We start from the raw sequence: 27,296 nt of genomic DNA, 5'->3' as shown, positions 1-27,296 counted from the left end.
ATAACTTCTACCATTTGATAATGGTAGAACCCACAAATTGCAGCACTTTCCCTTGCTTTAATCCGTACTCGGTATATATGGGGAATGGGGTGGTGGAGTGAATGGGAGAGAAAGGAAACTAAGAAGACACCAAGTTTTGGGTTCTGGTGACTGGATAGATGCTGACGTGAATTCTCCGAAAATGCAGGAGACAGAACATGGGTGGGAAGAAGGTGAGGAGTCCATTTTGGACATGTGATGTTTTAACTGCCTGGAGGACACTTAGATGGGCATCTGATCTTTGATTCTGGGGACCTGAAGGTCAGCAGAGAGCTCAGGGTTAGAAATAGAGTGGGATAGAGGTGGTGGTAGTGAATGAAGTCACATGGCCCTGGGAAGCCCAAGATGACCACAGAGCATCAAAGGAAGATGAAGCAACGGAAAAGTCAGAAAATGTATGGTCAGAGATGGTGGAGGAGAACCGGGAGGGAGGTAAGGGAGCCAAGGAGGACAGGGTTTTGAAGAAGCATGGTCAGCATTATGGCTACCTGTGACTGAGGTTTCCTTGGTCAGTGTTACCCCACCTAATCATTAGACCTGTCCCAACACGTAGGTAACAGTGTACACATTTCTTTCAAGAAATAAATGGAGGGACTTCCCTGGTGGTCCAGCGGTTAAGACTCCCTGCTCCCAACGCTGGGGGCCCGGGTTCGATCCCTGGTCAGGGAACTAGATCCCTCATGCTACAACTAAGAGTTCACATGCCTCAACTAAAGATCCCACCTGAGGCCCGTGAGCCATGGCCGCTGAGCCTGCGCGTCCGGAGCCTGTGCTCCGCAACGGGAGAGGCTACAACAGTGAGAGGCCCGCGTACCGCAAAAAGTAAATAAATAAAAAAATAAAGATCCCACCTGCTGCAACTAAGACCTGGCGCAGCCAAATAAATATTTTTTTAAAAAATGGAGGCTCAGATTTGTTTTAAAAAGTTGACTAAAACCACTAAGAGAGGAAAGCAACATACAAACTCCATTCTCCCTTTCTCTGATGCTGGAGTGCGCCTGCCAGGCTGCACTGTCTCCTCAGTGGGGAGGCAGAGGCCAAGTTCAGTGGGTTAAGGAGGGAATGGTAGGGGCTTCGCTGGTGGCGCAGTGGTTAAGAACCCGCCTGCCACTTGAGGGAACACAGGTTCAAGCCCTGGTCCGGAAAGATCCCACATGCCGCGGAGCAACAAAGCCCGTGCGCCACAACTACTGAGCCTGCGCTCTAGAGCCCATGAGCTACAACTACTGAGCCCGCACGCCTAGAGCCCGTGCTCCACAACAAGAGAAACCACCGCAATGAGAAGACCGCGCATGGCAACCAGAGAAAGCTTCGCAGCAACGGAGACCCAACACAACGAAAAATAAAGATTAAAAATTTTTTTTTATTTTAAAAAATCACACTCAAAAAAAGGAAGGAATGGCAGGTGAGGGTCAGGAGACAGGAGACAACGCTGTGGAGCTGGCTGGCGGGAGGAGAGTAAACCGATTATTTGAAGAGGAAGAGAAAGTGAAGGGAACAGGAAAGGCTGTTTTTGTTCGAGGACGAGGGCACCATGGACATTCACTTGTTCAGTTAGCAGACATTTATCCATGTTGAACGTTCACCTCTGGGCACTGAGGATGTAGCCCTCGTGACATTTCTGTTTTAACAGGGGTGTCAAGCAGTAAACAAGAAAGCCGTTGATAACTATATAGTTGTATGTGGAGGTGGGTTCTACTGAGCACAAGCAAAGTGGGTGGAGCGTAGAGAGCTGGGGGTGGAGCAGGCGATTGTGGGGAAGCAGGAAAGGCCTCCCTGAGGAAGTGATACTTCAGGAGAGACCTGATCTTGTGAGACCTTGAGGGGGACTGTTGATGGGATGCAGGGGTGGGGCTGAGAGGGCCTTGAGCAAGTGGATGGCATGCTCTCCTGGATTTAAGTGGGGATGGAAAAGTTCGTGGAGAGGGAAGGGGTAAGGGGAGATGTCTGCCTTTGCTGGCGATAGGCCCTGGGCTGGCCGTGGTGGTAAGGAGAGATCTTCTTCCTCTGAAGCAGGAGGACGGGCTCTGAGGAGGGTGGGTGTCAGGAGAGGGACATGGATATGGGGGGAGCTCAGCGGGCAAATGTGAGCCGAAGGTCGAAGAGTAGGAATAATGGAATTACAGTGGAATCGAAGCATAGCGTCAGAGGCAGGGATGCTGGCGTTTGGTTTCAGAGGAGGAGTGGTCCTGTGATACTGAAGTCCTGGGTCAGCCAAACCTCCAAAAACTATTTTAAGCCCTGGCTAGCTCCACAAGCTTTGGAATCAGGCCAACTTGGGTACAAGACCGTTTCTACCACCAACTGATCTTAGGCAAGTTGCTGAATCTCTCTAAGCCTGTTTCCTCATCTGAAAATGAGAATCTTAGTACCTGCTTCATAGGGCTGCTATGAAGAAGAAATGGAATAATACCTTTTGGCCAGCCCATGGTTACCTCCTGTCTCTGAGATCTAACCCCTAACCCCCAGAGGTGGCTCTCTGCAGCTGTCTTTGTACAGTGAAGCTCTGATCCTTGAGACTGCTTTCCTGGGAAATAGCATAGGTAACATAAAAGGTGGCACAAGCTTCTGATCCCACCTGCGTTGCCCAGGTTTCCAGAGCACAGCATAACATAACATGGTAGAAACTACCTGGTCTTCGGTCGTACCAGGTACTGTCCCCATAGGGCCAGTGATTTTCCAGTGTTAAGAAACTGTTCTGTATGTTTGCGTGTGTGTGAGTGTGCAGTGTGTGAGGTATGTGTGTGGTGTGTGTGCCTGTGCACGGGGCCCGCAGTGAGCAGAGCTTCCTGTCAGCCCCTTCCTGAACCGGTCAGGTGGACAAGGAAGAGACACCGAGCCCAGCTCTTTCTCTGGGGCCCTGTGACCTCAAGGATCAGGTGCCCATGTCAGTGTCACGGGGCCAGAAAGTTCAGGTATCAGACAGACTGGGTCACACTCTGCACTCTCTCTCTGAGGTCAGCTTCCTTCTTGTGCTATAGCATTTGTAGAGGAAGCTGAACACTTTAAGCTCTGAGGGGCACATCCTGCCTGAGTGTGTCTGAGCTCTGGCCGTCTTAGACCTCACACCTAATCTCACACCTAAGAGGCAGCCAGAGGTCTAAAGAGGAAGGGGGCCTAGCCCTGGGCAGTGGGCTCAGGAGGGGACTGAGCTGGGGGCTGGGAGAAATGTGGGGGCAGGTCTGCACCTCCTGGTCTCCCTTGAGGTATCTGGGCTTCTCTAGGAGGAGTTGCTGGGGCATCAGGGTCCCCACAGGTTGCTCAACTCTTCCCCAGGCCCCAAACCCACATGAGCCACCTGGCCACTATCGAGTCTCAACTTTTTTCTCTTCCAAAAGAAGGAAGGAACCCACCTCCCACATGGCATCTCTGGTCTGAGGAAATGCAGACTCTGGGACATGTGGCTGATGGGCCACAGCCAGTTTCAGTGACATCAGGCACCCTCCCCTTCCCTCCTCGGGACAGGGCTTTCCCAGGAGGTGGGATGAGAAGGCTGGCCACAGGCAAATTTTACAGACTCAATAGAAGATAAACCCTTTAATTTGTTTCTGAAACAATAAATCTCAGTGGGTCTTTCTTCCCCAAAGACATGGCCTCTAGAAAACGGTGGTTCCTGTGCTTTTATAAGATAAACTTTCAGGGGACTTCCCTGGCCGCCCAGTGGTTAAGACTCCGCACTTCCACTGCAGGGGGCACGGGTTCCATCCCCGGTCGGGGAACTAAGATCCCGCATGTGGTGAGGCACAGCCAGAAAAACAAAAAGATAAACTTTCAGAAAAATATTTCCACGAAAGTAACTTTTGTTCATAAAAATGATGGATCTTCGGTGGCTCAATATCAGTCAGTGTCCACTTCTAGAAACAGTGTCATCCACTTAGCTGTACAAAGGGAAAGAAACACCTCATGCCCTGCTCAGTGTATCCCCACCACTGGCCCCATTCGCTCCCTCTGGGGTCTTCTGGCCTCGCTGCATCTGTCTCTCTCCTAATTGGACAGCCCAGCATGTCCGTCTGTCCCCACTCTGCCCACTCACGTGCTGTCAGCCTCTCTCAGACATCCAGTGGAACATCAGGGGAAACGAGTTCTGTGTGTCTGTCCTGTCAGGTAGCTTTGCCATCCAAGCAGGTTGGTGGGCCTGGTGCTCCCACAGGAAGTCTGCAGACCAGGCTGGTAGGGGCTTCCTTTTTCCAGGAATAGTTGCTACTGGTATGCTTTCCAGGTCACAGGTTGCCTGGAGCTGGGTAATCAGGGGCACAGGCCTATCTGAGATGTCCTGCAGTCAACAGGCAAGACATGACAGGTGGGGGTCCTGGAGCCCAGGCCACTCCCTTCAGGAGAGTCACCGAAGACGCCATATCCCAGGGGAAAAGACAGGTCGTGTGTAAACTGTGAAGCAGGGGTGCCGAAGGGCTGAGAAGAAAGGGGGACTTGGGAGTCCAGAAGACGCTGCTCCTGCCGCTCCAGCTCACACGGGTCTCAAGTTCAAGTGAGGCTGTAGCTGGTCCTCCTGTCGGAAAGGGAAGAAGCCAAAGGGAAGGAGGACGTGGGTGGGGCCCCGTGGAAGTGTCAGTGGCTGCTCCTTGTCTCTCTAGCAGCTCCTCCCCTTCTAAACCCCGTGAATGAAGCTAAAACCCTGTTCTTCCGAGTCCCACCAAGCAGTTCCCCATCCACCTGTTATTCCCCGAGTGTAGCGCATGAGCTCAGTAAGATGGGCTGGAGTCCCAGGCCGTCCACAGCAAGCAGTGAGGGACCCATGACGAAGCCACTTCCTGCCTATCGTGCGTGGTCCTCTGTATCTACATGGACTCGTGTTTGTAAACGCATGAGTGTCGGCAAAAAATGTGGACAAGGCTCGTGAACGTCTGCTGGACCAGACGTGTTGATACTGCAGCGCCTGCTTGGCCTCAGGCTCTGGGCTGAGCTCTTGGGACGCAAACATGAAGAAAACAGACCCAGCTTTCAAGGTCCCCCCAGTCCACTGCGAAAGCCAGACAGTGAGCAGATCACCCTCGGGCAGTGGGATCGGTGGTGGTTCGCAGGGGGAAGAACAAGGTCAGAGAGAGCTGCTCGGTGCAGCCTGCGGCGGGGAGAGCGGAGACGGCTCCCAGGCTGGAGGGTGGTGCCATCCACCGGGACCGGGGCACAGCAGGAGCAGCGATTGGGGAAGAAGATAAATTCGGTTTGGGGCCCATTTAGACTGACTGCCATGCTTGTGGGACATCAGGTGGAGGTGACCAAATGAGAGCCGTGCACATCTGCATGCCTCCCGGGCGTTGGCAGCCCTCCTGTGTATACCCGTGTGCGAGAGGTGCCTACCTCCCAAGGGAGCGGGAGCTGTTCTGACGTGGCACCTTTGGGGTGGGGCCGACCAGGAGGATGCACAGACCGATGAGGATCATGCAGGTGGGCATGGCACCGATGAGGACTTTGAGGGTCACCACTACCTGTTCCGCCTGCTTGCAGGCTCCTGGCTTATACCCCGCAAAGCTGGGGAAACACCATCCCATGCATCCAGCTCAGAACCTGGCTTCCTGACGGAGGGGTCCCAAATGCCCAACCACGACGCTATCCTGAAACTTGGATAGTTTCCTGGCCACATCAGCATAACTATGGAGGACGGAGTGTGAGGGAATGAAGAGACCAGGTTGCCATGCGCGGTCTTCTCATTGCGGTGGTTTCTCTTGTTGCGGAGCACGGGCTGTAGGCGTGCGGGCTCAGTGGTTGTGGCTCACGGGCTCTAGAGCGCAGGCTCAGTAGTTGTGGCGCATGGGCTTAGTTGCTCCGCGGCATGTGGGATCTTTCCGGACCAGGGCTTGAACCTTTGTCCCCTGCAATGGCACACGGGTTCTTAACCACTGCGCCACCATGGAAACCCCTACCATTCCCTCCTTAACCCACTGAACTTGGCCTCTGCCTGCCCACTGAGGAGACAGTGCAGTCTGGCAGGTGCACTCCAGCATCAGAGAAAGGGAGAAGGGAGTTTGTATGTTGCTTTCCTCTCTTAGTGGTTTTAGTCAACTTTTTAAAACAAATCTGAGCCTCCATTTTTTTTTTTAATATGTATTTGGCTGTGCCAGGTCTTAGTTGCAGCAGGTGGGATCTTTATTTTTTTATTTACTTATTTTTTGCGGTACGCGGGCCTCTCACTGTTGTAGCCTCTCCCGTTGCGGAGCACAGGCTCCGGACGCGCAGGCTCAGCGGCCATGGCTCACGGGCCTCAGGTGGGATCTTTAGTTGAGGCATGTGAACTCTTAGTTGTAGCATGAGGGATCTAGTTCCCTGACCAGGGATCAAACCCCGGCCCCCTGCTTTGGGAGCACGGAGTCTTAACCGCTGGACCACCAGGGAAGTCCCTCCATTTATTTCTTGAAAGAAATGTGTACACTGTTACCTACGTGTTGGGACAGGTCTAATGATTAGGTGGGGAAACACTGACCAAGGAAACCTCAGTCACAGGTAGCCATAATGCTGACCATGCTTCTTCAAAACCCTGTCCTCCTTGGCTCCCTTACCTCCCTCCCGGTTCTCCTCCACCATCTCTGACCATACATTTTCTGACTTTTCCGTTGCTTCATCTTCCTTTGATGCTCTGTGGTCATCTTGGGCTTCCCAGGGCCATGTGATTTCATTCACTACCACCACCTCTACCCCACTCTATTTATGTGGGATTTTAGTTCCCTGACCAGAGATCGAACCTGCTCCCCCTGCATTGGAAGCGTGGAGTCATAACCACTGGACTGCCAGGGAAGTCCAAAATTGTTTTTCTTTAGTGTTAAATCTGGAGAGTAGACTCCGGGACCTTGATTATCATAAACAGTCTATCGTGACCTAATAGTAACATTCTCTTAACTGTTTGTTTTAAGTACATGTAAAAAGTAATTGTAATCTTGTTTGGGGGACTTTTAATTAAAAGTCTGGTTACAAATTATAACTATGTAGGTTTACTAAAGCACTGTACTTTTCTGTCCATAATCAGTTTGGTTGTGTTTTCCTTTAATAACCAGGCATTCCAGGTTCCATAGAACAGATCTGATTTTTCCTACCTTGAATGTTGACAAGTGATAACTTTAATTGTGCAATAGGCAGTTTATAACTATTGTCTGTGTTTGACTTCACACTGCACATCCGTGTGCTGCTAAAATTTCTCTCTGTGCCCACATTGCCTTTAAGCCGTGAGTCAACCAAATGTCTTATGAAGCTCTTTGGTTGTCTTTTTTTTTTTTCCTTTGGTTGTCTTAAAACAGATGTATCTTTATCCTAAACATGATCAATCTATTTCTCATGTTCAGCACTTTAAATATGAGTTCATAGTACTTTTCCCCACTTCACATTTCTAATTTGGGGAGTAAGATTCACATACATTATTTCTCACTGAGGATGCAGATCTTTGGAACTACTGCCATTCTTGGATTTTTGAGTAACTTACTGATAGAGCAAAAGTACTGCCTTTTAAGAAGCTAATGAAATGACATTGTACAACTCTACATGTATATATTTTTAAGATAGTTCTTTTATCCCAATTTTTATTATGAAAAATTCAAATATATATAAAAATGTGGAGAATAGTAAACTCCCACGTATACTCATTACCCAGCTTCACTAATTATCAAGTCATAGCCATTTTGGTTTCAATTATACTCCCTCCACTCCTCACCCCACTTGATTATTTTGCAGCAAATTCTAGTAATTGGATTTCATCTAGATATTTCAGTATGTAGCTAAAACAAATACTTTATTTATTTTTGACCTCACCACACGGCATTCAGGATCTTAGTTCCCTGACCAGGGATTGAACCCATGCCTCCTGCAGTGGAAGCACGGAGTCTTAACCACTTGACCGCCAGGGAAGTCCCTAAAACAAGTACTTGAAAAAGCTACCGGGGGGCTTCCCTGGTGGCGCAGTGGTTCAGAGTCTGCCTGCCAATGCAGGGGACACGGGTTCAAGCCCTAGTCTGGGAGGATCCCACATGCCGCGGAGCGGCTGAGCCCGTGCACCACAACTACTGAGCCTGCGCTTTAGAGCCCGCAAACCACAACTACTGAAGCCTGTGCACCTAGAGCCTATAGTCCACAACAAGAGAAGCCACCGCAATGAGAAGCCCACGCACCACAATGAAGAGTAGCCTCCACTAGCCGCAACCAGAGAAAAGCCTGTGCGCAGCAACGAAGACCCAATGCAGCCAGAAACAATAAATAAATTAAATTAAATAATAAATAAATTTTTAAAAAAAGAAAAAAGCTACAGGGGACTTGCCTGGTGGCTCAGTGGTTAAGAATTCACCTGCCAATGCAGGGGACATGGGTTCAAGCCCTGGTCCAGAAAGAACCCACATGTCGCGGAGCAACTAAGCCCGTGTGCCACAACCATTGAGCCTGTGCTCTAGAGCCTGCGAGCCACAACTACTGAGCCCACATGCCACAACTACTGAAGCCCGCGTGTGCCTAGAGCTCGTGCTCCACAACAAGAGAAGCCACCGCAATGAGAAGCCCGCACACCGCAACGAAGAGGAGCCCCTGCTCACCGCAACCAGAGGAAGCTCGTACGCAGCAACAAAGACCCAACGCAGGCAAAAATAAAAATATAAATAAATAAATAAATTCATTAAAAAGCTACAATCCCATTGTCACACCTTTAAAATTAACAGTTACTCCACATATCATCAAATATCCATCCAGTGTTCAAATGTTCCTGATTCATAGCTTTTTTCCATTTAGTTTCTTTAAATAATAACATAAATATGGTCCATATGTTGTAATTAATTGATATATCTCTTAAATATTTAAAAAGATTATTTCTACTTCTTTTTTCTCCCTGGTAATATATATATTGAAGAAAATGGATCATTTCTCCTGAAGAATTTCCCGAGTTCTGGATTTTGTTGATTGCGCCCCTGTGATGTCATCTGATCATGTTCCTCTGTGCCCTATATTTCCTGTAATCTGATGTTTAGACCTAGAGGCTTGAATGGATTCAGTTTCATTTTTAGAAAGAAGGCTTCACACGTGGTGGTTTGAGCTTTCACACTGAGGCATATATTTATGTCTGTTTCCTTTGTGTGATGTTAGCAGCCATTGATATCATTGCCTAGGTCTGTTGGCATTAGGGGTTGCAAATTGGAGATACTCTAATTCTATAAACCTTCATTTAGCTGAATTCATTTATAAAGGAAACTTCTTTTATTAACTCTTCGATTACTCTGAGTTAGTTCATACAGGAAAGGCAGGATGAATACTTGATTCTTTCCCTTACTTGCCAGTTTTCAAAATAAATTGGTACCCTACTGTTCTGGAAATGAGTTTCTGTGTTTCTGTGAATGAGTTTCTGTGTTTTAATGAGTATCAGTATGAACTTGTATTTGATGTGTTTCAATTCATGTAGCTGTGTTTCAGTCCCATCTTTCACCAATGGTAGCCTTTTCAAACTGACTTCTGAATCCTTTTTTTCGTTTTGTTTTGTTTTATTTTTGGCTGTGCCTCATGGCCTGGGGGATCCTAGTTCCCTGGCCAGGGATCGAACCCAGGCCCCCGCAGTGAAAGCATCGAGTCCTAACCTCTGGACCGCCAGGGAATTCCCAACTTCTGATTCCTTTTGACATTAATCCAAGGTGTCAATACAAGGCATAAAGTGCATATTTCTTGCCCCAGACCTGGAGACAGGCATTTCTCTAAGAAACTGATTCCTTTTGGTGGGAAATAGTATTTGGAGACCACAAATCTGGGCGGTAGGTGTGCTGTGCTCATTGTTGTCTGATTGCTTATTGCTTTTTGGCCTTTTCAGTGGACAGAGCCACTATGTATTTTCTTAAGAGAAATGATGATGTTCGTAATGATGTTTCCGGTTTAAAATATAGGATGACAGGATTTTTGCTTGGCTTCTTTGATTTTTATATTTCTATCCCTTTACTCTTATTCTGAAAAAAAATCTTGGTTTTTAGGGACAGATCATAATTACTTCTTTGCTTTATCTCCGGGTCTCTCAACTTCAACACTATTAACATTTTGGGCAATACTTTCTTGTGGGGGCTGTCTTGTGCATTGTAGGATTTTCAGCAGCATCCCTAACCTCATCTACTAGATACCAGTAGCACCCTCCACCCCAGTTGTTGTGACAGCCCAAAAATGCCTCCGGCCATTGCCACATATCTTCTTAGGGGCACTGTTGCCTCCTGGTTGAGACCCACTGCTTTATCTTTATACCATACTTTTCATATAAACAATACTAATATATTATTGCTAATAATATGACTACTAGAAACTTCATTTCTCCTCTTTGGGTTCATCCCACTAGGATATATGGTAAAATTACCATGTTTTAAATTTACTTGAAATAATTCCTGTCAGTTCAGTTAATTCGTTTCATTTTTACTTTCAGTTTTTAGGGATTGCTTTTTAAAAATTTACCTTTGTTTTATATATAAAATATTTACATGGGTCCAAAGTTGATCTAAAAATCAAGATACATTCAGAGAAATCCAGCTTCTGCCCTTACTCCCTTCACCCAGTGCCCTCTCTCCCACTTTATAAGTAACCTTATTATTTATTTTTTGGTTTACTTTTTCATTTTTCCCTAATGTAAACAAATATACGTATATTCATGTTCACCTCTTTCTTAGATAAACAGTACCATATCATACATATTTTTCTCCATTTTGCTTTTTTCACTTAACAGTACATCCCACTGTGTGGATTTACCATAGTTTATTCAAGAAGTCCCTATTAATGGACAAGTTGAGGTTTTTTACAGGCTTTGCTGTTACAATCAATGCTGTAAATAATACTACAGCGAATAGTCTAGTGTATTCACCTTTTTATATTTTTGGTAAAGTATCATTGGGATGGATTTTTAGATAATGGGATTTCTAGATATACGTGTCAAAGAAAAAACAGAGCTGGACAGTAGTTAAAGCAGAAACTATTGTGGTAGGGGAAAAGAGACCTCAGTGTGGAACTGGACTCGATTCTGAATATAACATGGACAGGGGCTTCCCTGGTAGTGCAGTGGTTAGGAATCCGCCTGTCAGTGCAGAGGACACGGGTTCGAGCCCGGGTCCGGGAAGATCCCACATGCCACAGAGCAGCTAAGCCCGTGTGCCACAACTACTGAGCCTGCGTTCTAGAGCCTGCAATCCACAACTACTGAAGCCCACGTGCCACAACTACTGAAGCCTGTGGGCCTAGAGCCTGTGCTCCACAAGAAGAGAAACCACCACAATGAGAAGCCCGTGCACCGCAACGAAGAGTAGGCCCTGCTCGCCGCAACTAGAGAAAGCCCACGCGCAGCAATGAAGACCCAATGCAGCCAAAAAATAAATAAATAAATAAAATAATTTTTTTAAAAGATGGACAACTGGGGATTTATAGTCAAAGAGCAAGGTATGGGTCAGTGGATGGAAAATTACTGAGAGATACCTCAAAGGTAAGGTGGGATTCTTGCTAAACTGAACTACAAGATTCTTGCTGAAGGCAGGCCAGGGTGATCAGTATCGTGGCGGGGTTGTGGGGGGAGTGCAGAGTGAGGAATTTGATCAGGTATCAAGGGTGGAGGGATTCTGGGTAAAGCTGCTTAACAGGATTCTTGCTAAAATTGGGCTCTACAGGAACAGAAATGGAAGCCCAAGGTCATGCCTCCTTGAGAAGGTGCCTCAGAGGAGCCTAACTACAGTTTGGTCAAGGAGAGATTCTTTGTCATATGCATAGGTGACTAGGTAATGCCACATTCCCTTACCCGGATATGTGCCATTTTGCATTCCCACCAAAAATGGTTGAGGCTGTTTCCCCACACTCTCAGCAACAAAATGTATTGCAAGACTTGTAAGTTTTTGCCAGTCTGATCGGTGAGAAATGGTATCATGATATAGTTTCAATTGCATTTATTTCATTATAAGTGAGACTGACATCTTTTCACATATTTTAGGGCCATTTGCTTCTCTCTTTCTGAGACGCCTCTGTTCATGTTTGTTGCCTTTTGATTGTTGGCCTTTTTCTTCTCTGTATCAGTTCTTTATATATTAACCTTTTAGTTGTAATGCCAGTTCCCTTTATTTGTTTGTTTTTGTTTGTCATCTGTGTTTTTACTTTGTAGAAATTAAAAAAAAAATTTTTATTCTTACATAGTTAAATGTATCAGTCTTTTCCCTTATTGCTTCTGGATTTGAGTTATAGGAAAGTTGTCTTCTCTTCCAGGTTATAAGGGAACTTTACCATGTTTTCTTTAGTAATTAAAAAGTTTGCCTTTTTTAAGGTTTTTTTTATTGTGGTAAAATACCTACATATATAACATAAAATTTGCCATCTTAACCAATTTTAAGTGTACAATTCAGCAGCATTAATAATATTCACAGTGGTGTGTAACCATTACCACTGTCCATTTCCAAGACTTCTTCATGGTCCCTAACAGAAACTCTGTGCCCGTTATGCAGTAATTCTACATTCCTCTCTTCTCCCAGTCCCTTAATGTATCAAAACTTCATTCCTTTCTTTCTTTTTTTTTTTTTTGTGGTACGCGGGCCTCTCACTGTTGTGGCTTCTCCCGGACCGGGGCACGACCCCGTGTCCCCTGCATTGGCAGGCGGACTCTCAACCACTGTGCCACCAGGGAAGCCCTCATTCCTTTTTACGGCTAATTAATATTCCGTTGTACGTATACACCACATTTTGTTCAGACATTCATCTGTTGATGGACATCTGGATTATTTCCACCTCTTGGCTATTGTGAGTAATGCCTCAACCACCAAATCCTTTTCTACAGCAGCTGTACTGTTTTACATTTCCACCAGCAATATTCTGGTGTTCTAATTTCTCCACATCCCTGTCAACACTTATTATTTTTGTTTTTTTAAATAATAGCTATTCTGATGTGTATAAAGTGGTATCTCATTGGGACTAGTGATGTTGAGCATCTTTTTCATGTGCTTATTGTCTCCTCATATTTCTTCTTTGGAGAAATATCTGTTCACATCCTTTGCCCAGTTTTGAATTGGTTTGTTTTCCCTGCTGTTTTTAAGTTGTATTTTTCTTGATTCATCATTTGCTTGATAGCTGTAAACCTTTGACTACTTTCCAGAGTTCTAACTTGGTTCTAATGGTTTCTGCTTGTTCTTCAATGTTTCTGTGGGGACAGGAGCTTGGAGCTGCCTATTCTTTCATTTTGCTGACATCACCCTCAGGTTCAATTTTAAAATTTTAGATCTTGGATATATCTGGAATTTATCTTGGTAATGGTGATTCCATATGACTGTTGAATTTATTTACAAGTCCATCTTTTCCTGATTTTTTAAGATCTAATAGTATGGACTCCTCATGGGTTTTTGTTGTATTCAATGAGCTATAATCCATTAGTATCATTATTTACTTTGATGTTCCATTTCCCAGACTTGTCCAGTGGGAACCCCTTCAGGTGGCTTCAGTGTCCTTTTGATATGTCTTCATCATTCACTGAACACCATCTTACTTTCTGGTGCAAGATATTTCGGGCTCACTTGTTCTTTCTCTGTCCAACCCTGGAATCAGTCTTTTCTCTAAGGAGCCATGATTCCTTTTCTTGGAAAATTTTAGTTAGAAGCCAAGATGTAGGCTTTTGGTATGCTTATTGCTTCTAGTCTGTCATTGCTTCCAGGACCTCTCAAAGGGCAGATGGGGGCTTCCCTGGTGGCGCAGTGGTTGAGAGTCCGCCTGCCGATGCACGGGACACGGGTTCGCGCCCAGGTCCGGGAAGATCCCACATGCCGCGGAGCGGCTGGGCCCATGAGCCATGACCGCTGAGCCTGCGTGTCCGGAGCCTGTGCTCCGCAACGGGAGACGCCACAACAGTGTGAGGCCCACGTACCGCAAAAAAAAAAAAAAAAGGGCAGATGGCTTGGGCTCTTTTAAACATCGATTTGTTTCCTTATTTCTTATATTATTTTTGTTGTAAGGGCAAAAGAGTATTGCAGAAAGTTTGGGAAAGAGAGGAAATAATCCACAATTTTTTACCCCCCCACCGAACAATAACTATTTTCACTCTTGCTTCTCTCCATTTTTAAAAAAATTAATTAATTTATTTATTTTTGGCTGCGTTGGGTCTTTGTTGTTGTGCGTGGTCTTTTTCTAGTTGCAGCGAGTGAGGACTACTCTTAGTTGTGGTGCGTGGGCTTCTCATTGAGGTGGCTCCTCTTTTTTTTTTTTTTTTAAATACTTTTCTTTCCAGTGTTTATTCTTAATGTACAAAATATACAAAACCAAAAGAAAAAAGAAAATACTCATCCTCAAATCCATTGTGGCTCTAACCCAAGACCCTGCACAAAACCCAACCAATCCACTGTTTTCATAGAAAACAACTGATGCTGAGACAGGTGAAGGAGAGGGCTGGGAGAGGGCAGGTCATCTTATCGAATCCACCCAGGAAGGCACCTGGTGGGGATTCAGAGGTGGCTGACAGGACAAGGGAGCTGGAGGCCTCACACCCACAAGGTTCCAGATGGGGGCCAGGAGCGCGCTAACTCCCAGAGGCAGTGCATGTAGTGGGACTGGCATGCCCAGCACACCGTGCTTCAGTTGAAAAGCTGGTCTCGCTGAAGTGTTTTAATTTCCAGAATGAGCTGCAGGCAAGGGTGGACCACCACCAGTGGCCTCACCTATGCCAGCTAAAACTTTTCACCGGATGCCAATGTGAATTTGCCTTCATTGAACCTAGCATACCCATGATGCAAACTTGGGTGTTCACGGAAGATTGCAACGTCTTACTTGAGAAAGGACTCAATGTAAAGCCTGTGTCAGGGGAGGAGTGGGGATGATGTATTCCAGAACTCAAATCCAGCCTGATTGAGTCCTCTCAGTGCAGTGGGATACACAGTACCCCTTTTACCATCTCCCCACCCCACGAGGAAGCATGAATTTGGCGGGGATGATTTCATAAGTGCAGCTGATCCCGTGTCAGAGTTCTGTGTGCATGTGGAGGACCCACAAGAGGAGAGTAGAGGTGTTCTCCAGGATAACCAGCTTTATTTAGGTTCTCAGGCATAAAGGGTAATACCGGAGAGGCGCTTGGCATAAAGGGCAAATCTCAAAAAGTGAAGCCAACCGGGTCTCCTCTTCAGCAGTCCAGGGTACAGAATGTGTCCGGTCTCTCTCCTCCCCATACTGGAGGAAAATGTGTACATCAATGCACACCAGTGATCAGAAAACCCCCAGGAACCCAGGCAGGTGGGCACTGAGGGGGCCGGCTCCTCATCAGCTGGAGAAAGGGGAAAATGGGCCTCACAGAAGCCATAAAAGGGTGGAAGGAGCAAGGCTGCAGTTCACAGGAGTGTGGGCGGGGCGGGCAGGTGGTCCCTAGGGCAGGGGGGGCCCATTGACACCCGGGTGGTAGAAGGCACAGTTGTTCTCATAGCGGCAGTTACCCTTCTTCATGAAATGTCGACAAACAGGGCGATTTGACATGTCTCCTCCACGGCTGTGGCCTCCATCATGCCCTCGGTGGCCCCCTCTGCCATGGCCAGGGCCATCATGGCCACAGTGCTCGTGAGGGGGTGGCCCTCGATGGTCGTGGCCTCGGTGACCAGGGCCACCATGAGGCCAGTGGCCATGGGGTCCCCCATGTCCAGGGCCTTCATGGGGCCAATATCCACCACCAGCACCCATTCCTCCACCAGGGCCTTCATGAGGACGATGGCCACTGCCACCACCCATGCCACCGCCACCAGGGCCTTCGTGGGGGCGATGCCCACCGCCCATGCCACTGCCAGGGCCTTCATGGGGACGATGTCCGCTGCCACTGCTCATGCCGCCACCAGGGCCTTCATGGGGACGATGCCCACCACCTCCGACCATGCCCCCACCAGGGCCCCCTCGTCCATTTGGAGGTCCTCCTGCAGAGCGACCTCCTCTGGCCCCTCGGAATGGAGGAGGAGGTGGTCCACTCCCGCCTTGGCAACCACGGCCTCTATGGTATGGCACCGGACCTTGTCCCCCATGCATTGGGCCACCCCACATGGGGTCACCTGGGCCATCCCAGAAGGGATCACCCCCCCAGGGAGGGGGTGGGGGACCCAGGAGATGTGGACCCACTGGCCCACCAGGACCCCCAGGGCCCCCATGGGGACCTGGCATAGGTCCGCCAGGCCCAGGGGGGAAGTGCTGCATGCCCTTGGGGCCCCCAGGGCCTCCCGGTGGGAAACCATTGGCTATGGGACCAGGGCCTAAGAGTCCATGAGGCACCGGCATCTGCTTGATCTTGTCTGAATAGTCTGGTTGCTTCAGCAGTTCCTCTGAGGGATGACTGTTAGGGCTACCCATGATGAAGGTGAGGATCTCCTGCACATTGATGCCTCCTCCTCCAGGACCCTGGGGGCTCTTCCCGGCACCCATGCTTCTCATAAGATTGGCCAGAACAGGAGGCAACTTGGAACCGCCTGCCCCAACGGGTGAGCCACCGGTTCCCCCAGGCTCCAGGGTCTCAACATATGGGGTCTCATCCATGGAACATTCCTCATCTAGGGGGATGAGTTTGGGGGGGATAGGCTCATAGGGCTCAGGATCAGGCTCGTGAGGACTTTCCTTGCTCAGGAAGAGCTCCTGAAGGATCCCCTTCTCCCGCTCAGCCTGGATGTACCGCTCCTGGCTGTTGCTTCCAGGGGTGACAAGAGGCAAGGGCAGCACCAGGGGCCGGGGGCACACCCAGGGCACCTTCTCCTCCATGTTGTCGTGGCTCAGACGCCGGGCCGTCTCAAACTCGCGTCGGTCTGACAGTATCTCTCGCTTAGCTGCCTCGCCAAAGTCCTTGATCTTATTCACATTCACTCGTTCAGTTGCATCCAGTTCAAAATAGAAATGCTCGCTCCGTTTGCCCTTCTCAGGCCAGGTCACAGCTTTCCTCTTCCTGCCTTTCCGGGTCAGCTGGCTAGGATATCCGGGACTCTCCACTGGCTTTGCATCCAGAGCTCCTGGCTCCAAAGAGGCAGTATCCATGAGCTCTGGGACTTCAACAGGGGGAACTGGGGTCCTTGGACGTTCTGTGTCCATAGCCTCAGAAGGAGGTGCTGGCTCTGGGGAAGAAGGTTTGGCTGTGCTCGGTTCTGTGCTCGTTTTCCCTTCAAATGGGCTTGGCTTGGCAGCTGTGGCTGACAGCACCTCCTTCTTCTTCTTAATTTTGATGCCTGGAACAGGGGCTGAATTGAGCGCATACAGAAAGCCCAGGCCCTCCACAGGCTGTGGCGGGATGATCTTCACTTTGAGCTCTTTGGTGGCACTGGGTGTTGTGTTGAGTGGCTTGTATTTCTCCTCTGCACGGGGCACAGCAACTCCTGCGGCAGCTGTGGAACTCTGACGCTTGAGGGGGATGGGTTTAAGGTTGTACTTGTCAGAAACCACCACTGCACTGGCATTCTTCTTCACAGGCCCCAAAGACGGGGTCTCCAGCTCTAGTCCGGTAGAGCGGAACTTGGCGTGACTGGGCGCTGTGGTTCGGAGGGACTTGGGCTTCTCCCTCTTCTTCTCCGGGGCCTCCTCGGCCCAAGTCTCAGCCTTCACCTCAGTCAACGGTCGCTCAGGAGGGGTGGTTCGACTCTTTCCCTCTTCTTTCCGTTTCTTCTTAGCTTTCTCAGCAGGCTGGGTACTGCTCTGGGAGCGGATCACTGCCATCCAGTCGCTGACAAGGACTGAGGCCAGTTTCCGGAGCTCTTCATTCTCACTTGACTTGCTCAGCTGCTTCACCAGTTTGGCTGTGTTGTTCTGCTTGAGATGGTCAACAGTGAGTGGTAGGTGCTGCAGGGTCAGGAGAATTTGCTGCAGGAGGGGAATGTTGTTGGTTGTCTTTGAATATGTCAGCCAATTGTTAAGAAGCTTGTAACCACCACCATCAATAAACTTGACCAATATTTCTGGTGAACGGGTCTGCAGGAGAATGTTCAAGTAAGTGCATCGGCTCACCATCTTTCGTGCTTCCTTCATCAGACTGAAGATCTTCGAAATCCCATCCACACTCTTGACTTCCCCATCTCGGTTAAGGAAGCTATCCAGGCCCTTGAGAAGCTCTTTGGGGTCTATGGGACCCGAACCCATGATCGAGGTTTTTATCCACCTCGGGCTCACGGGGGGGAGGGGGTTAAAATTTTGGAGAAAAAAAATAAAACAACCAACGAGGACCCAAAACTCAATTATTTGGGGGGCCTCATTGGATCAAAAAGTCTCCTTAAAAAAAATAAAGGCCAACTCAGTATTCATTCCCCCCCCCACCCAACTCCATGTAGGGAGGGGGGGGGTCTTAGAAAAAAAGTTCTGAGTGGATTAAAAAAAGGAAACGCTGGATGAGTGAATTTGGGTGGGTTTGGGAAGGGAGGGTGGTTGATTATTCTTGAAGTTATGTGGTGACGGTCCTTCGGCCACAGATTTCAAGTCCCAGGCAGCGTGGGCTGGTGGGGGTGGGCAAGAGAGGTGGGAAGGGCCGGAAGACACAAGTGGTTGCGCTGGTGGCTGCTGTTTTCCCTTCCCCCCTCTCTCGGGATGCTTTCAAGGGCTTAGATGTTGCTGCGGCTTGTTTCTTTTCTCCTCGTGGCCGGCCCGTCTTTCTCCGAGAAAATTCAAACCCTTCGCTCAGCCTCTTCCCCCGGGCACCCTCTTCCGCCTCCTTCCTGGCCTCCGAACGCGTGCGCTTGACCTAGCGGCCTAGCACCTCCCTTTCCTCTGCTTCCACCACTTCCGCCGTCGAGATCATTTCTCACCAAGGGTTGGTAGAATCGGACCGGTGCCTGCGCAGTGAGAGAGGATCGCGGTCAAAATCGACTTCAAAATTGCTTCAAGTACAAACTGTAAGAGTGGGATCTAAGAGTCGCAGTGGCTGGTTCAGCAAACACGCAATTGTGTGGCCGAATTCGATTGTGACGCAGTTGAAACTGGCCCCTCCCTACGGCTCCCCTTCCGTCCTGACGCAGATGCGCTGCCGCCTTGTGCACTGCGGGGTCGTCCTTGGCCGAGGTGGCTCCTCTTGTTGTGAAGGAGCTCTATTTTATTCCCGTCTTGCCCCTAGGTTCTTCTGACCATTTTTTGGTCTTTTTTTCTTTCTGTTTTTTTTTTTAGATTCCATATATATGTGTTAGCATACGGTATTTGTATTTCTCTTTCTGACTGACTTCACTCTGCAGACCTACTAGAGAATGGACTTGAGGATATGGGGAGGGGGAAGGGTAAGCTGGGACAAAGTGAGAGAGTGGCATGGACATATATACACTACCAAATGTAAAATAGATAGCTAGTGGGAAGCAGCCGCATAGCAGAGGGAGATCAGCTCTGTGCTTTGTGACCACCTAGAGGGGTGGGGTAGGGAGGGTGGGAGGGAGGGAGATGCAAGAGGGAAGAGATATGGGGACATATGTATATGTGTAACTGATTCACTTTGTTATAAAGCAGAGACTAACACACCATTGTAAAGCAATTATACTCTAATAAAGATGTTTAAAAAAAAGAATATTGACAATAAAAATCATCTACATTGGAAAAAAAAGAACGAGTTTATATTGATTTGATATTTTGTTACTATTGGAGATTGAGTGAAATGTTTACATTCACTTTTGTTTGTTATTAGACCAAAGCATACATTATTTTTCATCATAAAATTTGTTGTTGTTTTTTTTTGGCCGCGAGCACTTGCAGGACCTTAGGTTCCCAACCAGTGATTGAACGTGGGCCCTTGGTAGTAAAAGCACAGAGTCCTAACCACTAGACCGCCAGGGAATTCCCCTCATCATAACTTTTATGAAATCTTTCTTTTGTCAGATTATCCAAATCCAAAATTTACTTTTTATTGCTTTACTTTAAGTGAAAGTGACAGCTTTGAGTTAGGTCACTTGTTCTGAAGACCCCTTTAATGCTACTTTAGGAGTACATAATAACTTAATGGTAAAGAATCTTAATGCATATGTTGGAATGAATTTATTTAAAATACTGTATTAAGAACTTTACCTTATTTTTCTTTTTACTTTTACAGTAAGGCAAAAGAGAATGAAAGAAGTAGATAATCTTGAAAGTATAAAGGAAGAATGGTGAGTTAATTTATGCATTTTCTTTGTTATTAATGCCTTTGTTACTGTCTTTCTCTCTTTTTAGGTTTCACTGACTTAGTTAAGTTTTCATGATGATTATCTGTTAAATACCAAATAGTAATGTACTTTAAAGTTATTTTTTCCATAGCTGCATTAAATGGATTTTAGTCAAGTTTTAAGTCTTTTTGTGATTAATTTTTTTTAAGTGTTAAATTTCTCTCTGCCCACATATTATTTCTGTTATTTAAGAGGGAAATTAAAGTAACTATTTATTACTTCATTAGCCTCTTGTGTTATACCATCTTGAAGTCATAGTGGAAATATAATGGCTTTGGAATCAGATAAACCTAGGTTTGAATCCCATCTCTGTCTTAACACTACTGCTCTGGCATTTGAGCAACTTAGGTAGATTCTTTGAGCTTCAATATCTCATCTAAAAAGGAGGAGGTGTACATAGTTACCTGAAAGGTTTTTGTAAGAATTAGATAACCAATTTAAAGCACCGAGCATCGTATTAGCATATAGCAGGCACCCAATAGATGGTAGATGCAAAGTCTGTCGTTCTTATTAATACAGAATTCTTTATTCTCACTTCTCTGAAGTGGAATATTTATTTTTGTATTATGTTCTGTGTTTTAAATACTTGAAAAGGTAAATATCTTTCATTCATAGTCCATTTAAGGAGACAGGTGTTTACAAATACTTTGTGAACACTTTCTATACCGAACAAATACTATTTATTATTTTTTCACTAGAGTACTTACTGTTTTATATAAATATCTGATACTAAGTATATAATTGTGAGGTTATGTCAGGAGCCCCTAAGACTGCCTCCAGATGTGATGATTTGCTTAGAGGATTCACAGGATTCAGCCTATAGTCATACTAATGACTAAGCTTTATTGCAATGAAAAGATACTTTGCAAGGGGGTGAAGTCCAGGGGAAACCAGGCATAAGCCTCTAAGAGTCCTTGCCCAGTGCAGCCACCAGGACACACACTTAATTCCTCCAGTAATAAGTTATATAGCACGTGTGAGATGTTGTCTACCAGGGAAGTTCATTGGAAATGAGCCTAGGGTTTATACTGGGGACTAGGCACATTTTAAAATTCCATACTCATGAGAAAAGTAAAAAGGATAGCAACAGTTAGGCCTGCTACGTTAACTCTTTTCTACACAGAAATAAGTTGAATGGCTTGCTTATTTATTTATTTATTTATTTACTTACTTGCTTATTTATTTTTGCCACACCTTGTGGCTTGCAGAACTTCCCCAACCAGGGATCCAACCCGTGCCCCCTGCAGTGGAAGCACGGAGTCTTAACCACTGGACCACCACAGAAGCCCCAGTTGAATGACTAATTTGTTTTTTTAATTTTCATTTATTAATTTTTGGCTGTGTTGCGTCTTCATTGCTGCCCGTGGGCTTTCTCTAGTTGCGGTGAGCAGGGGCTACTCATTGTGTGTGCGGTGCGCAGGCTTCTCATTGTGGTGGCTTCTCTTGTTGCGGAGCACGGGCTCTACGTGTGTGGGCTTCAGTAGTTGTGGCTCACAGGCTCTAGAGTGCAGGCTCAGAAGTTGTGGCGCCCGGGCTTAGTTGCTCCACAGCATATGGGATCTTCCCAGACCAGGGCTCGAACCCGTGTCTTCTGCATGGGCAGGCAGATTCTTAACCACTGCGCCACCAGGGAAGCCCTGAATGACTGAGTTTAAAGAGTAAAATTAACTTAGGACTTCTAACAGTTTTGTGAAGACGTAATTCACATACCATATAACTCATCCATTTAAAGTATACAATTCAGGGATGAAGACCCTGAATGAAGACCCAACGCAGCCAAAAACGAATAATAAATAAATAAATAAATTGAAAAAGAGTAGGGGCATTAGAAGCCTGAGTTCAGTTTCCAGCTCTGCCTACCAATAGCTTTGTGATCTTGGGCAAATTGCTTAAGCTTTTTCTTTACCTAGTAAATGAGGATAAAAACAGTATGTGCTAGGGAGGGTGGGAGGCAGGGAGACGCAAGAGGGAAGAGATATGGGAACATATGTATATGTATAACCGATTCACTCTGTTATAAAGCAGAGACTAACACACCATTGTAAAGCAATTATACTCCAATAAAGATGTTAAAAACAAAACAAAACAATATGTGCCTTTTAGGTCACTGTGAAGATTGAAAGAGTGAACACATGTAAAGCGCTTAGAAAAGTTCCTAACATGTATTAATAAATGCTTAGTAAATATTAGCTATTAAGAGAGGCTTTATAATGTATCATGGCTAGGAGCATAGACTTGGAAGACAGATTAACAGGGTTTGAATTCTGTTTCTGCCACTTACTAGCTGTGTAATCTCTAACATGTAACTTAACCTCTTTGTGACTCATTTTCCTTATCTATAAAATGTGGATAAAAATTTCTGCCTTGCAGATCCTGGCACAGTGTAAGAACTATAGAAGTGTTGATTATTATCTGAGAAATCTGAGAAATTATCTCTCAGTACATTTATGAATTTTCTATGTGACTTTAGAAAAGATCAACCAGAAACCATCCTTTTATCAAACAAAATCTTAGGTAATATTTCTTATATGACAAAATATAAACACACATACACATACAAAAACAGTAGATGGGGCGGGCAAAATGGAGGAAGGTGGTCAAAAGGTACAAACTTCCAGTTATAAAATAAATAAGTCATGGGATATAATGTCATCATGGAGACTTTAGTTCATAACACTGTACTGCATATCTGAAAGTTGCCAAGAGAGTAAATCCTGAAAGTTCTCATCACAAGGAAAAAATTCTGTAACTATGTATGGTGATGGATGTTAACAATTAACTAGACATTGTGGTGATTATTTTGCAGTACATACAAGCACTGAATTGTTCTGTTGTATATCTGAAGCTAAAATAATGTATGTCAGTTGTACCTCAATTTAAAAAGAAAGAAAGAAAGGAAAAAAAAACCCAGTAGAGTATTAAACCACTACAGATGAAAGTCTTGAGTGGGAAATTTCATTCTGAAGTGTGCAAAGGAGCAAAACTATGATTATGACTGTTCCTCACACCTTACCACCTTTAGTTTCAAGAGTGCTTTGTGTTACCAAAAAGTACATAGTAACCCCCTTTAAAGCCATTTTGAGAGCTTTACAAAGAACACGTTTTTTTACTCTGGACCAGTGGTTTGCAACCTGGTGCAGTTTTGCCCATCCCACCCCCAGAGGCCATCTGGCATTGTCTAAAGATGTGTTTTATTATTATAACACTGGGGGGTTGGGGGTTGTCCATGCTACTGGCGTCTAGTGGTTAACGGCCACAGATGCTGCTAAACTTCCCACAGTGTACAGGACAGCCTGCCCACCAAAGAATTAACCTTCCCCAAATATCAATGGACTGAAGTTGAGAAAACCCTGCTCTGGACCACAAGTGTTAACGACTTCCCGAGGCCACATATCTCCTGTGTTAATTCAGAAGAGAGTCTCAACTGCAGGCGTGGAGGTAGCATGTCAGTTCTAGATCCTTTAACGAAAACAATTTGTGTAAATTTTTAAGAGAATTAATGGTTAATAGTGCTTATTTTTCTTTTTTGTGTGTGTGTATAGGGTTTGTGAAACAGGATCTGACCACCAACCTCTTAGTGATAATCAACAAACAAATTGTGAATATTTTGTTGACAGCCTTTTTGAGGAAGCTCAGAAGGTTGGTGCCAAATGTTTGTCTCCCACTGAACAAAAGAAACAGGTAAGTGTCCATAAATTTTTTCTTTCCCAGTGCTTCTCAACATATGGCCCTTTAGAGGTCAAAACTGTTTTCATAATAATAGTAAGATACTATTTACTGTTTTCACTGTGTTGAGTTTGCACCGATGCTGCGAAAGCAATGGTCGGCAAAACTGGCACCTTAGGAGGAATTGAGGTAGTGACACTGCTCTGGACCAGTGACTACTGTATTCTTTCCTTGAACTTGAAGGGAAAACACGCGTTTCAATTAAAAATTTCCTTGATGAAGCAGTAAAATTGACACATTTCATTAATTCCCAGCTCTTTAATACACATCTTACAATATTCTATGTGATAAAATATGAAGTGTATGTAAAACATTTCTGCAATATACAGAAGTATCTTAAGGAAAAGTACCATTGCCTGAGATACAAGCTGAACACTCTGCTTTTTCATGGTGTACTGTTTTTACATGAAAGTGATTTACACACAACTAGTTATTCAGTCTTGGATATTCTGCAGACATTTTCTCAAAATGTATGAAGTAAATCTGACACTTCAAGGGAAACAACTTACAGTATTTATTGCAAATGATAAGATACGATTTTATCAACTTTTTTAAGTGAAAGTAAGAATTTTGATAACCTGCCATCATGCACTTGACAGCTTCCCAAAACTTAAAAGATATTTCTGATAGGATTATTGTCATATTAATAAATATACCTTTAAGTTTAAGATTCCATGTTCAGATTCTCAACTATTTTTTTAATAAATTTATTTTTTATTTATTTATTTTTGGCTGCGTAGGGTCTTCATTTTTGCACGTGGGCTTTCTCTAGTTGCAGCGAGCGGGGGCTTCTCTTCGTTGCAGTGTGCATGCTTCTCACTGCGATGGCTTCTCTTGTTGAGGAGCACAGGCTCTAGGCGCGCAGGCTTCAGTAGTTGTAGCACGTGGGCTCAGTAGCTGTGGCTTGCAGGCTCTAGAGCGTAGGCTCCGTAGTTGTGGCACACGGGCTTAGTTGCTCCACGGCACGTGAGATCTTCCCAGAGCAGGGATCGAACCTGTGTCGCCTGCATTGGCAGGCAGAATCTTAGCCACTGTGCCACCAGGGAGGTCCCTCGACTTTTTTTTTTTTTTTAAATTGAAGTACAGTTGATTTAAAATGTTGTGTTAAGAAATTCCCTGGCCGTCCAGTGGTTAGGACTCTGAGCTTTCCCTGCTGAGGGCACAGGTTCAGTCCCTCGCTGGGGAGCTAAGATCCCACAAGCCACGCGGCATGGCCAAAAAAAGAAAAAAGTTGTGTTAGTTTCAGATGTACAGCAAAGTGATTCAGTTTTTTTATATATATATATAATATATATAATGTATATAAAAATATATATGATATATATAATATATATAAAATATATGTGTTATATATATTTTTCAAATTCTTTTTCATTATAGGTTATTACAAGATAGTGAATATAGGTTCTCTGTGCTATGCAGGAGGCCCTTGTTGTTTATCTATTTTATATGTAGTAGTGTTTATCTGTTAATCCCAAACTCCTAATTTATCCCTCACCCCACCTTTCCCCTTCAGTAGCCATAAGTTTGTTTTCTATATCTATGAGTCTGTTTCTGTTTTGTAAATATATTCACTTGTATCATTTTTTTAGATTCTACATAAGGGTTATCATGTGATATTTTTAACTAACTTTTTTTTTTGCGGTACGCAGGCCTCTCACTGTTGTGGCCTCTCCCGTTGCGGAGCACAGGCTCCGGACGCACAGGCCCAGCAGCCATGGCTCACGGGCCTAGCCGCTCTGCGGCATGTGGGATCTTCCCAGACTGGGGCACGAACCTGTGTCCCCTGCATCAGCAGGCGGACTCTCAACCACTGCACCACCAGGGAAGCCCTCAACTAACTTTTGAGATACTACCACTTACTACATTTTGAGGTAGTATCTTGGAAAAGCTATTAAAATGCTTTTTGCAACTACATATCTGTTTGAGGCTTGATTTTTGTTTTTTTTAATGTACTTCAATCAAAATGCCATATCACAGCAGACTGAAGGCAGCAGCAATTATGAGAATCTAGCTGGCTTTTCGAAGTCAGACATGAAAGAGATCCCTTTACTCTAATTTGCCTTAAAACTTTTTTTAAATATATTTTTTATTTATTTTATTTGGTTGCACTGTGTCTCAGTTGCGGCAGGCGGGCTCCTTAGCTGTGGCATGCAAACTCTTAGTTGCGACACGCATGTGAGGTCTAGTTCCCTGACCAGGGATCGAATCCGGACCCCCTGCACTGAGAGCTCGAAGAGAGTTCTTTAGTTCTTCAGACTGAAGTCTGAAGGGCTTAGGTTGAAAAATAGCAGTCCGGTTCCTCCATGGCCATGATATCTAATTCCCAGAGGTAATCACTACCCAGAGGTAGTCTTAACTATTTCTTCTTGTATAAAGACTGTATTTCTAAGAATATACTAAAAATGATAGTTCTTGATTTTTTAGTTTTTTCAAATTATGTATTGACTTTTTAAAAATAGAAAATGAGAATTTAGCTCTTATTCTTCCTTCCCCTCATCTCCAAACCACCTCCTCTCATTTGACTAACATAATTATATCATAATTTGGGATTAAATCAATTATCATTGTTTATATCTTTATGACTTTGTAAATACTGTCCAGCATCACTGAGTCATGTAGTGTGTGATGATATTTCTTTTCCTGACTGCCTTTTAAAGTTTCATTAGAATTAGTAGTTTTTTCCCTTCCATATTGCCTTTATTTTCTTTGTGGCTGTCATTAATTTATCCCTGAACTCTGATAGAAGGCTGTATCTTTTTCCAGTATGTTTGAACGTATTAGATAATTTTACCAGTTTACTTTTTTCTGAAGGACAACTGTGGTGAAGCCCTTCTTTCTCCGATGTCCTCTAGGGGAGTTACACTGCTGCTGCCCTGGAATCTATGATCCTGAGCACTTTATTTATCTCTCCTCTCACTTCTGGTGCACTGAATTCTGTGCCTCTCCCAACCCCTACCCTGTATGTTTCCACTTTTATGAAGCCAGTCTTGAGGTCTTTTATGCAGAAAGTGCGTGTAAAAAGAGTGCGTGGGAAATGGATGGCTTAAAACCTTGCGCACCGGAATTTGCCTTTATTCTGCCTTCACACATGATTGATAGATTGCTGTTTTGGCATCTGAGCCTGTGTGTGTGGCATGTTTTTGCTCCCTGCAACCTATTAGAATCTTTTCTTTAATCTCCTCATGTTCTGATGGGCCTTGGTATAGATTCTTTTTCATTCATTCAATACAGAAACTTGCATTTTACTCTTCTAGGACATTTTCTCATGTTGCTTCTCGATATTTTGCTCCCCTCTGTTTCATGTCTCTCTAGAATATTTTTACTTAGATAATGGATCTCTTGGACTGAGTCTCTTATTATTTCTCCTGTTTTCCACCTCTTTGTTGTTTTGTTCTATTTTAATTGTAATATTTCTTCAACCGTATATTCAATCCTTTTAATTTCCATTTTAAGTTTCTA

At 45.2% G+C, this 27,296-nt stretch overlaps 1 protein-coding gene across 1 annotated transcript; it reads right to left on the bottom strand.

Annotated features, from left to right (window-relative positions):
- Positions 1-15,243: 15,243 nt before the first annotated feature.
- Positions 15,244-18,085, bottom strand: LOC132501750 (serine/threonine-protein phosphatase 1 regulatory subunit 10-like). The gene has a single exon (XM_060117465.1). The coding sequence runs from the start codon at positions 18,073-18,075 to the stop codon at positions 15,349-15,351; it is 2,727 nt and encodes a 908-aa protein (XP_059973448.1). The 5' UTR covers positions 18,076-18,085; the 3' UTR covers positions 15,244-15,348.
- Positions 18,086-27,296: the final 9,211 nt, after the last annotated feature.

This window comes from Mesoplodon densirostris, chromosome 14, assembly GCF_025265405.1.
Source record: "Mesoplodon densirostris isolate mMesDen1 chromosome 14, mMesDen1 primary haplotype, whole genome shotgun sequence".
NCBI classification, from domain to species: Eukaryota; Metazoa; Chordata; class Mammalia; order Artiodactyla; family Ziphiidae; genus Mesoplodon; species Mesoplodon densirostris.
Note: the sequence above shows the minus strand (reverse complement) of the source record. Positions and strands in the feature narration are given on the sequence as shown.